The sequence below is a fragment of the Cebus imitator genome, unplaced genomic scaffold (assembly GCF_001604975.1).
Source record: "Cebus imitator isolate Cc_AM_T3 unplaced genomic scaffold, Cebus_imitator-1.0 Scaffold44, whole genome shotgun sequence".
Classification (NCBI taxonomy): Eukaryota; Metazoa; Chordata; class Mammalia; order Primates; family Cebidae; genus Cebus; species Cebus imitator.
In genome coordinates, this window is record NW_016107359.1 from 5,651,550 (window position 1) to 5,663,445 (window position 11,896).

At 38.8% G+C, this 11,896-nt stretch overlaps 1 protein-coding gene and 2 pseudogenes across 2 annotated transcripts in view; 1 reads left to right on the forward strand and 2 right to left on the reverse strand.

The window, feature by feature from the left end:
* Positions 1-734, reverse strand: part of LOC108303002 — a 1,342-nt pseudogene extending 608 nt beyond the window's left edge.
* Positions 1-11,896, reverse strand: part of CUNH5orf22 (chromosome unknown C5orf22 homolog) — a 28,584-nt gene that overhangs the window by 15,273 nt on the left and 1,415 nt on the right. Inside the window, exons 2-6 of one of the 2 annotated variants that reach the window (XM_017526836.2) lie at positions 11,401-11,546; positions 8,515-8,664; positions 3,763-4,192; positions 1,249-1,311; positions 854-975 (exon numbers count right to left, since the gene is read on the reverse strand). In XM_017526836.2, the coding sequence (XP_017382325.1) occupies positions 854-975; positions 1,249-1,311; positions 3,763-4,192; positions 8,515-8,664; positions 11,401-11,546 (911 nt within the window). The remainder of the gene's footprint in view (positions 1-853; positions 976-1,248; positions 1,312-3,762; positions 4,193-8,514; positions 8,665-11,400; positions 11,547-11,896) is intronic. The other variant, XM_017526837.2, reaches the window with a different exon arrangement.
* Positions 5,680-7,403, forward strand: LOC108303068 (annotated as a pseudogene).

Sequence of the window (11,896 nt, forward strand, 5' to 3'; positions counted from 1 at the left end):
TTGTAAGCATCTTCATCTTCTTCCATTAAGTAGTGCATGTAATCTGCAACATTCTGGCCCATGATGTGCTTCTGGTATACTTTTGCATTAAATACCTTGCTTTCAGAATACTAACCAGGGAATCGTTTGGTACTGTGAGGGATAGACAAGCCTGCATCCACAGATCCCTTTAGGGTGCTAAAAACTTTATTGCCAGTGGTAGTTCTGGTAAGGTGTGCGTCCAAATAGCAGGTAAAGGCTATGATTCTGGCTGATCATCAATGCTTCCCACACTGTATTCATCACCAGTCACCTCCACTTGGCCTTCCTACATCTTGCCCATGCCAAACCTATTGAGAAGCCTGCGGCCCAGCAGCAGGCCAGGACAATATGCTGCAGCAGAATTTGTCAAGTCAACCTTCACACCATATTTTGGCAGTTTGTGTGCATATGCTGTGCAGACTCTCATATACCCCTCTCTATGGGCATAAGCAATCTGACAAATGATAGTTCATGTAACAAACAGGGTTTGTTACATGAACTATCATCCTGTATTTGAGTGTGTTGTATTTATTTTTATCCTGTATCACCAAGCATTTCTGAGCATAATAACCAGTTTTACCCTTTCATCGTTTTCTAAATTTCACTTGTTATCTCTTAAAGTAGGCCTTATTCTTGACAGCTTTAACAAACCCCGTCTTGTGGAACACAGACCCACGTCCGTGGCTCAACAGAGACCTGCAGACCCAGAAGCGCTAGGGGACAGAAAGGTCCTGAATTCTAATTTTTTAAAAGCATTGTATCTTGCAAATTTAGGAACATATCTAAGACTGAAGGTTAGTGGAGTTGGGGAAAAAATGTTTGGGAGTCTTACCCAGGGTTTGAAGCCCATCTCTGTACAGTTTCTTCATCATCACCATCACACAAATCAGCAAAAGTAGCTTCTAAATCCTCTAATTGATGAATTCGATTATCAACAATATCGACCAAATCTTCCTTTAAATACATTGGAAAACTGAGATTATATAGTGATTCTTTCAAAAAACAAGCAATGTCCTGTTACAAAAAACCTTGGCTCAATTAGTTAAAACATAATTTTCAAGTACTAACCATGGGCTTCGCCAACACACACACACACACACACACACACACACACACACACACACACACACACTTTGAGCAGTCTTTTGAGATCACTCTAGTAATTTGCAAGATATTGTTAGTTATATGATAAATGAATAAAACCCCAAAGAAACAAATGGAGGATACCTCTGTTAGGTCAGTGCTGGGTTTCTTAAATTGGTACAGCTCTTGTAAGATTTTGTACTCCTCCTGGAAAACAATATGAAAAATCCACATACCAGAAAAAAAAATGTTAAACTTTTTTTAATGATATGCTTTAAGGAAGAGACAGCTTTGCTTGTGATACAAAAACATCTTAATTATTTAAAGTTTTGTATACGAGAATCAGACAAAATGTATACTTTAAATATTTATTGTAAATATCACTTTTTTAAGGCAACTCTATCCAGTTGGGCATGACAATACTATGTAAAAATTACCTAAGGAAGCATACTAGGGGGCTAATGAGTCGAGACAAAAATATTTTTAATAATATTCTGCTATATAAATGGCATGTCCTAGGATCTAAACAGACTTTAGCTGTTTATAGGAAATATACATATCTTTAATAACAACAACAAAGCACTCCCCATGCCCACTTTGCAGAAGAGAACTCTGAAGTACACAGGCAATACTGGAGGCAGAATGTCAAAGACACAGAATCTCTGTCAGGGGCTCCACGTAAGGGAATAAAGATGCTTGCTATACAGACTCTACAGGAGAATGTTTCCTTTTGTTTAGCACAGCTACATGGATCTATTATATAGGTGGGTACTTCTGGCCCCAGTAATTCTATTAGGAGCATTCTCAGGAAGAGGTTATGTCCAAGAGCTAAAATTCATTAAGCACAATGTTGTGGTATATCTTCAGTGCTTTATTCATAATAACAATCCTATGAGTTGGGTCTGATTATTCTGATTTGATACTTGAAGAAACTATGGGTCAGAAAGGTTAAGTAACTTTCCTAAGATCATATAGCTAATAAACAGTAGAGGTAACAATAGAATGTAACTCCCTCTAACTTTTGAACATGCTTTTTTCTTTTTTTTTTTTTTTGAGACGGACTCTTGCTCTGTCGCCCAGGCTGGAGTGCAATGGTATGATCTTGGCTCACTGCAACCTCAACTCCTGGGTTCAAGATTCTCCTCCCTCAGCCTCCTGAGTAGTTGGGACTATAGGTGCATGCCACCACGCCTGGCTAATTTTTGTATTTTTAGTAGAAACGGGGTTTCACCGTATTAGCCAGGATGGTCTCGATCTCCTGATCTCGTGATCCACCTGCCTCAGCCTCCCAAACTGCTGGGATTACAGGTGTTAGCTACTGCGCCCAGCCAAATTAAGAGATGGTCCTTGCTCTGTTACCCTGGCTGGAGTGCAGTGCTGCGATCATGACTCATTGCAGCTTTGACCTCCCAGGCTTAAGTGATCCACCCATCTCAGCCTCCTGAGTAGTGAGACCACAGGCATGTGCCACTATGCCTGGCTATATTTAAAAATAGGTTTTTTTTGTAGAGATGGGGTCTTGCTACGTTGCCTATGCTGTTCTTGAACTCCTTGGCTCAAGTGATCCTCCTGCTGTGGCCTCCCAAAGTGTTGGGATTATACAATTGGGCCACCATGCGCAGCCTGAACATGTTCTTGAAGAAAAAATGAACAATTGTCTTTCCTAATGAAATTTAAAAAATTGCTACTAAATAATAAAGTGTAATATGCTTTTCAAAAAGTCCATTGTACCAAAGGGTATAAAGGCTCTAAATATCCTTGTGTTCCCAGGTTTCCTGATAGCACTCTAAAAGGAATAACTGCCACTGCATTTCTTATGTAACTTTCTAGAAACTTTCCTTACAAATATTTAGTTGGGTAATCAGGCATGTCACTGTTTAAGGAATAATCTGTCTCACACAGGGTTTATATATAGAATATCTCTGGAAAGGTACACAAGAAACTGACCACAATATTTGTTTCTGAAGCAAAGAACTGAAGGAATGGGGATGTAAGGAAGAGAGTGCTATATTTCAGTGTACACTTGTCCCTTGGTATCTGTGGGGGATCGGTTCTGGGACCTCCTGTGGATACCAAAATCTGCGGATGCTCAAGTCCCTGATATAAAATAGCAGTATTTGCATATAACCTATGCATATCTTCTCATATGCTTAAAGTCATCTCTAAATTACTTATGGTACGTAATACAGTGCAAAGCCTATGTCAACAGGTGTTATACTGTATTGTTTTTTATTTGTGTTATTTTTTACTCTTGTATTGTTGTTTCTAGTTGTTTTTTATTTTTTCCGAATATTTCCTATCTGTGGCTGGTTAAATCCAGTGATACAAAACCCATGGATACAGAGGGCTAACTGTATATACTTTATCCATCACCCATGTATATATTATCCCAATTAATAAATGCAAAATAATAAATACTATCTAGAGCAGCAGTTGGCAATCTATAGCCTATGGCCTGTTTTTGTATGGCCCTCAGGTTAAGAATGGTATATACAACTTTAAAAGGTTTTGAAAACAACAACAGAGAAAATCAGCAGAGAATGGGAACCCCAAAGCCTAAAATAATTACTAGCTGGCTGTTTAAAGAGTTTGCTGATTCCTCATCTAGGAAAAGCCATACAATTCTCAAGATCCATGTATTAAAAATACAATATTTACCTCAGTGAACATTTCTTTGAAGGGATTCTTGACTGAAAAAAAATCCAAGTCAATATCTAAAACAAATGCATTCCCTTTCTTCAAAATTTCCAGGACTTCCCCAGTGCTGGCTGTGGTCTGGCATTCCTGATTTCCAGAAGAACATGAACATGATGGTTCTGGACAAGTCTGGCCACTTCTCTGTGTCACTGTGTCCTTTCCCAGTCCTTCTGAAGAAGAGTCACAGTTAGTAGAGGCAGTGTTTTCCGAATCTTCCAGGGCTAGCTTTGGTTTCTTAGCAGAAGATACTGCATCATTTTCTTCTTGATTGTTACAGAGTTTATAAGGTTTTACCATAATTACATCCAATTGTAAAGGTTTTTGGTTCTCTAGCTGGTCTTCAGGTACATACAGACCATCACTTAGGAAGTAATGATCTGTACTTGTAACCCTGAATCAGAGGAAAAAACAATTTTTAAGAAGAATGGGCAAATTAGTTGACATTTCACTATGGCTTGGCAGAAATATACGAAAGGACCTATTTCACAAAAACTGAGAGCAGTTTCTAGTATTTATACTTCCTGTTCTTCTGTAGAAATAGCAGTCCTCAAATTCTTAGCTGGGCACACAGCTGCCCCATGTAAGGACTATATTTCAGTCTGCCTTGCAGCCTGATGTGGCCAGGTGATTAAATTCAGGCCAGTGATTGTGAATGGAAGAAAAGTGTACAGAGCTTTGCTATTCTGTTCCTGCTGACTGGCATGTGAACACAGAGGGGGAAAGCCATCTTGGACTGTAAGGACAAGGGCAATATTCTAGAGATAGTGGTGCAAAAAGAGAGAAGGAAGTAGGGTTCCCCAAACTCTAGAGCTGCCACATAGGCCTGGACTGTGTAGTGTGAACTCCAATTTAAGAATAAACTCTCTCAAGCTAGTGCTCCTTTGTTCTCTCTCATACCAGCTGAATCTTTATCCAAAAAAAATAAGAGAAAAATTACATCTGGAAATAATTTCTCTTACTAGAAACTCCCCTTGACATATTTTAAAGCTATGCTAATTTCTATAAAACCATAATATTTTCAATATGAAAAGTGACTTGGTAAATACTTTAAACAGTGAAGCCAAATACTCCTTCTAGAGGCATGCCTTACCCACCTAAAATAATGGTTAATATTTATTTCCCATTTGTCCTCTCCCAGCATACATGGCTTTAAACTGTAAAAGCTATTTTCCAAAAATAGATTAATAATATAATAAAACTAATGTCCAAGCTTATTAAAAACTGTACAATCCTAAGAAAGACAAGGCTGTATCCCCCAACCTAAATTTATATTCTTTTTAATAACAGTAGTTTTCCTGTGTTCTGATCATACAAACATATAAATATTTATCAAACTACACACCTACATGTACATGTGTCCCTTCCATACATTTTTACTTGCAGGAATAACCAAAATCATGAATCAAAATCTTCCAAAATTGTTAATCACACATGGAGTTTCAAATGTCTGTGTCAGATTGCTGAAAATTATTTGATTTTGCAGGTTAAATTAGGCCTAATCACTGAACTATTCAATAAAAACCCTACTAGTACTTTACACATACCAGTAGTATGTACAGTATTTACATGCTGAGTCTTAATTATTTTTGAACTATATCCGAAATAAATACAATTTTCATATATCACAGCAAAGCTATTTCTGCAAAAGATAAGAATCTATACTACAAAAGTTAATTGTATAATTAAGAATAAATTAGAAATAAAAAGCATCATTTTCAATGAGAAAGACTATCTTATTTTCAATGTATTACTATTTCATTCCATTATCCCTAAGGTTCTAGAAAGTTATGGCTATACTGCTTAAAATATTCACCCCATTGGCTTGCAGCCTCCCTACCCATCCTGCAACGCTCGACTCCAGGATTCCCCTCGCTCGCTATGGCTGACAAGGAAGCAGCTTTTGATGATGCAGTGGAAAACGAGTGATCAATGAGGAGTACAAAATATGGAAAAAGAACACTCCTTTTCTTTATGATTTGGTGAAGATCATGCTCTGGAGTGGCCCAGCCTAACTGACCAGTGGCTTCTAGATGTAACCAGACCAGAAGGGAAAGATTTCAGCATTCATCGACTTGTCCTGGGGACACATATATCGGATGAACAAAACCATTTTGTTATAGCCAGTGTGCAACTCCCTAATGATGATGCTCAGTTTGATGCATCACACTATGACAGGGAGAAAGGATAATTTGGAGATTTTGGTTCAGTTAGTGGAAAAACTGAAATAGAAATTAAGATCAACCATGAAGGAGAAGTAAACAAGGCTCATTATACGCCCCAGAACCCTTGTATCATCGCAACAAAGAGTCCTTCCAGTGATGTTCTTGTCTTGGACTATACAAAACATTTTTCTACACCAGATCCTTCTGGAGAATGCAACCCAGACTTGCACCTCCGTGGACATCAGAAGGAAGGCTATGGGCTTTCTTGGAACCCAAATCTCAGTGGGCACTTGCTTAGTGCTTCGGATGACCACACCGTCTGCCTATGGGACATCAGTGCTGTCCAAAGGAGGGAAAAGTGGTGGATGCAAAGACCATCTTTACCGGGCCTACAGCGGTAGTAGATGATGTTTCCTGACATCTGCTCCATGAGTCTCTGGGTCAGTTGCTGATGATCAGAAACTTATGATTTGGGATACTCGTTCAAACAGTGCTTCCAAACCAAGCCACTCAGTTGACACTCACATTGCTGAAGTGAACTGCCTCTCTTTCAATCCTTATAGTGAGTTCATTCTTGCCACAGGATCAGCTGACAAGACTGTTGCCTTGTAGGATCTAAGAAATCTGAAACTTAAGTTGCATTCCTTTGAATCACATAAGGATGGAATATTCCAGGTTCAGTGGTCACCTCACAATGAAATTATTTTGGCTTCCAGTGGTACGGATCACAGACTGAATGTCTGGGATTTAAGTAAAATTGGAGAATAACAATCCCCAGAAGATGCAGAAGATGGGCAACCACAGTTGTTGTTTATTCATGGTGGTCACATTGCCAAGATACCTGATTTCTCCTGGAAGCCCAATGAACCTTGGTGATTTGTTCTGCTTCAGAAGACGATATCATGCAAGTGTGGCAAATGGCAGAGAATGTTTATAACAATGAAGACCCTGAAGGAAGCATGGACCCAGAAGAACAAGGGTCCTAGATGTATATGTCTTTACTTCTTGTGATTTTAAACTCCCCTTTTTTCTTCTCAACCCTGAGAGTGATTTAACACTGGTTTTGAGACACAGACTTTGTTCAGCTATCCCTCTATGTAATAGGTACCACCAATGATGCTATTAGCCCAAACAGTGGGTGTTTTCTAAATATGAATGGTGGGGAGCGGGGGCTTGATTCAGCAAAGCCACAGTCTTATATTGAAATTTTCTTCAGGAATTTTCCAGTAACAAACCCAGGTCTAAAGTAGCTACAGAAAGGGGAATACTACGTGTGATTATTTTTCTTATGCTATATCCCCAAGTTTTTCAGACTCATTTAATAAGTAAAGGCTAGAGTGATTAAGGAATAGAGCCAAATGAGATAGGTGTCTGAGCCATGAAGTATAAATACTGAAAGATGCCACTTTAATTCAGGAAATAGGGGAGATTCAAGTCATATATTTGAGTAGATTCCTACTCAAATCTTGACACTTGACTTCGCAGGATGCACATTTTCATATGTAGACCAGTTTTCTCCTGGTTTCTTCAGTTAAGTCAAAACTACACGTTCCTCTTTCCCCATATATTTTTGCTCATTAGTATATTTCTTGAGCTGTTTTCATGTTGTCTCTCTCCTTTCTGTGAAATGGTGTTTTTTTTTTTAACTTGGGACCACCAAGTTGTAAAAATGCATGTTTTTACCTGACAGTTATACCACAGGTAGACTGTCAAGTTGAGAAGGGTGAATCAATAACTTGTATTTGTTTTAAAAATAAAATTAGTCCTTGATAAAAGTTTTTTTTTTTTTTAGGAGTTAGTCCTTGACCACAAGTTTGATGCCATCTCCATTTTGGGTGACCTGCTTCACCAGCAGGCCTGTTACTCTCCATGACTAACTGTGTAAGTGCTTAAAATGGAATAAATTGCTTTTCTACATAAAAAAAAAATTTACCCCATCAGAAAAGAATTTTAAAGTCAAGGAACATATTGGTATTTCTAAAGGTATGTTAGTATCACAAGATACACAAAACATTGGTTAAATAGCTCATACAGTAAAACAGTTGCACCTGTATCTCAAGTCAGAGGATGCTGTAATTTACTTTAGATTAAGTACTTATCTGAAACTAATTATATTATAATTAAGAAAATTAAAGCCCCAAATCTACTTATTCAGTTGTTGGATTTATAAAAAAATCAAAGTGAGATAATTTTGCCCTTTTACTGCTAATTGTTAAATTCAGCAGATAACACTTACATTGAGATGTACTACTGAATATATAAATCTGTAAGATACTTCAATGGCTTAAGGAGTTTATCACCAACGAAGCCCAAATTCCCTCGGATAAAGATCACGTTCAAAATCGAATTTGACCAGCAACTAAATATAAACGGTACATGATGAACATCAAGAGACTTAAAAGTTTGTTCTTGGTGTTTTGAGAACTCTTTGGAGAAGCTGAGGCTTAATCTGACCCTATTTGTGGGCAGAGACTTATGAAGTTATTATAGAAATCTAAAATAAGATAGAAACATTCAATAACTTCCATATTCACAAATATGAAGAAATTACCTGATTGTTGTGGTAGAAGAGTCTTTGCCTACTAAAAAGTGGTGTCTGCCCTCTCTGATTTGCTGAGCCCATGTGGGATGAAACCATATTACATGTGAAAAATGGCCTGCATAAACCGCGGGCATAATCCAATTTTCAATACTTAATTCTCTGGAAAAGAAATAGAAAGACAACATTAAAATTTTTAGTTTTTTTTTTTTTTTTTTTTTCTTTAGTGTAATTTCATCCACAACATTTTAAGACCACAGGTATCAAAGTGTGGTCCCTTGGTGGTTCCTGAGGCTTTTTCTGGGACATCTCTATGATAAAACTATTTTCATAAAAGTACTGACATATTGCTGGGCGCAGTGACTCATGCCTCTAATCCCAGCACTTCGGGACGCTGAGGTCAGTGGATCACGAGGTCAGGAGTTCGAGACCAGTCTGGCCAACATGGTAAAACCCTGTCTCTACTAAAAATACAGGAGCTCAAGACCAGTTGGGCCAACATGGTGAAAACTCATCTCTACTAAAAATACAAAAATTAGCCAGGTGTGGTGGTGGGTGCCTGTAATCCCTGCTACTTGGGAGGCTGAGGCAGAAGTGCTTGAACCCAGGAGGTGGAAGCTGCAGTGAGCTGAGACTGTGCCACCACTGCACTCCAGGCTGGGTGACAGACAGACTCCATCTCAAAAAAAAAAAAGTACTTGGAAGACAGTGTGGCAACTCCTCAAGAACCTAGAAATAGAAATTCCATTTGACCCAGCAATCCCATTACTGGTTATATATCCATAGGATTTAAATCGTTCTACTATAAGGCCACATGCACACGAATGTTCAACGCAGCACTGTTTACAATAGCAAAGACCTGGAACCAACCCAAATGCCCATCTATGATAGACTGGACAGGGAAAATGTGGCACATATACACCATGGAATACTATGCAGCCATCAAAAACGATGAGTTTGGGTCCTTTGTAGGGACACAGATGAACCTGGAAACCACCATCCTCAGCGAACTGACACAAGAACAGAAAATCAAACACCGCATATTCTTACTCATAGGTGGGTGTTGAACAATGAGGACACAGGGAGGGGAGCATCACACACTGGGGCCTGTGGGGGGAACATAGGGGAGGGACAGCAGGCGGTAGGGAGTTTAGGAGAGATAGCATGGGGAGAAATGCCAAATATAGGTGATGGGGAGGAAGGCAGCACATCACACTGCCATGTGTGTACCTATGCAACAATCTTGCATGTTCTTCACATGTACCCCAAAACCTAAAACGCAATAAAAAAAAAAAAAGACCAAATCAAGGCCAAAGAATAATTTTAAAAAAAGACCAAATCAAGGCCAAAGAAAATGAATAATAAAAAAAAGTACTAAGGTATTATTTCCTGCTTTCATTTATTGACATTTGCAAAGATGGTGCAAAGGCAATGGTGGGTTGATGTTCCAACATTAATTAAGGTAGCAGCACCAAAATGTCAGTAGTTACTGTATTCTTCATTACCAACCACTAGCACGATAAATAAATAAATATAAAAGTTTCATTTGAGAACATCTCAATTTTATTAACTTTCCATCCTTAGCATACATTTTTAAATATTCTGTGTGGCAAAATCAGAAATGCACTGAAAGTTCTTCTGCAATACAGTTTGAAGCATAACAGTTGTCTCAAGGAAAAGCACCTGTTGTGACTGAACTTCGAGCTGAGCACCATTTATCTTGAAAGGAGTGATCAATAAACTATGGTTATTCACACTTGACACTGAATTGCTAAATTCTACATTTCAACTAAGCTTTCATAAACTACTACCTGTCAAGTTCTCTTGTACTATCAGACTATTATCTGAAAAGGCTATGAAAATACTCTTTCCTTTTCCAATTACATGTCTGTGAAAGCCTGAATTTTCAACATATATTTCAACCAAAATAACATATGGCCAATGGACTAAATGCAGAAATTGACATGAAAATCCAATGGTATCTGTAAAGTTTTAGCAAATACTAAACATTGGCCAGGCTGCTTTTGTAAACAAAGTTTTTTTTTTTTTGGTTTGTTTCTTTTAAGAGATAGAGTGTGGTTATGTTGCCCAGTCTGGAGTGCAGAGGCTATGCACAGGCTTGATCACAGCCTGGAACTGCTGGCCGCAAGTGATCCTCCCACCCTAGCCTCCTGAGTAGCTGGGACTACAGGCTCATCCACCATGCCCAGATTGTAAAAAGTTTTATTGGAACACAGCCACTGTCATTTATTTACACAGTGCCTCTGATTGCTTTCATACTGTACCAGGAGCTGCTACGGGAAATGGATCTCTCCAACACCGAATAAAGGAGGGAGGAGTTCAGGCAGTAATTTGTCGAAAACCCAGCTCATTTAACAAAGGAAGGTTCTGACTTTATACAGGCTTATACTTTAGATGTTACACGTGGAAGAATCTTAGGTTTATAGCTTTAGGACTCACATGTGAAAGGTTTCTGGTTTGATCTTGTTTTAAGTAAAAATAGTGTCATCCAGAGAGTTTCCCCAAGACCAAGCGTGTTATTTTCAGGAAGGAGATTCAGGAGGCGCCAGCTGGCCTGCTCTCTTTTCTATTGAGCTGCACAGTGGATGACAGAGGGGGAGGGAATCCCAGATGCCTGGGTCTCCTTCCTCGATACTACAAAGGCAAAGATAAGTAGTGGCAACAGAGACCATATGGCCAGCAAGCCTAAAATATTTACTAATTTGGCTCTTTAAGAAAGTTGTCAACACTTGTTCTAAATAAAATGAAAAAGACAAAAAGAGAAACGAAACCACCCAAAACCCATAAGGTTAGCAAAGTCTATTTGCTATAATTGCTTATTATCTACTGAGAATTGTACTTCAAACACCAAAGACCATGAATAAAATCACTTATTACCCAAAGAGTGTTTCCTTATCAAACACGGTGTCTGCTGGCATATTCACAGGAATAAGGAGGTCTGGATGTGAATCAAAATGTAAAAAACTTATATTACTGGCAGGAAGATGCTTTGAGCCAATGGCCCGGTATATAAAGGGTAGAACCTGTAAAAGACATAAGCATACGATCAGAATTAATACTGAAACCATGAGCACACACCCAACTGCAGACTGAAAAACAATGCTAAACAATGCACATACAGAAAGCATACTGTGTTGTGAAAAAGTGGAAAAAGAGAGCCAGGTGCAGCGGCTCACGCCTGTAATCCCAGCTCTTTGGGAGGCTGAGGCAGGTGGATTGCCTGAGGTCAGGAGTTTGAGAGCAGCCTGGCCAACTTAGTGAAACCCCGTCTCTAATAAAAATACAAAAAAATTAGCTGGGTGTGGTGGCGGGCGCCTGTAATCCCAGCTACCAGAGAGGCTGAGGCAGGAGAATCACTTGAACCTGGGAGGCA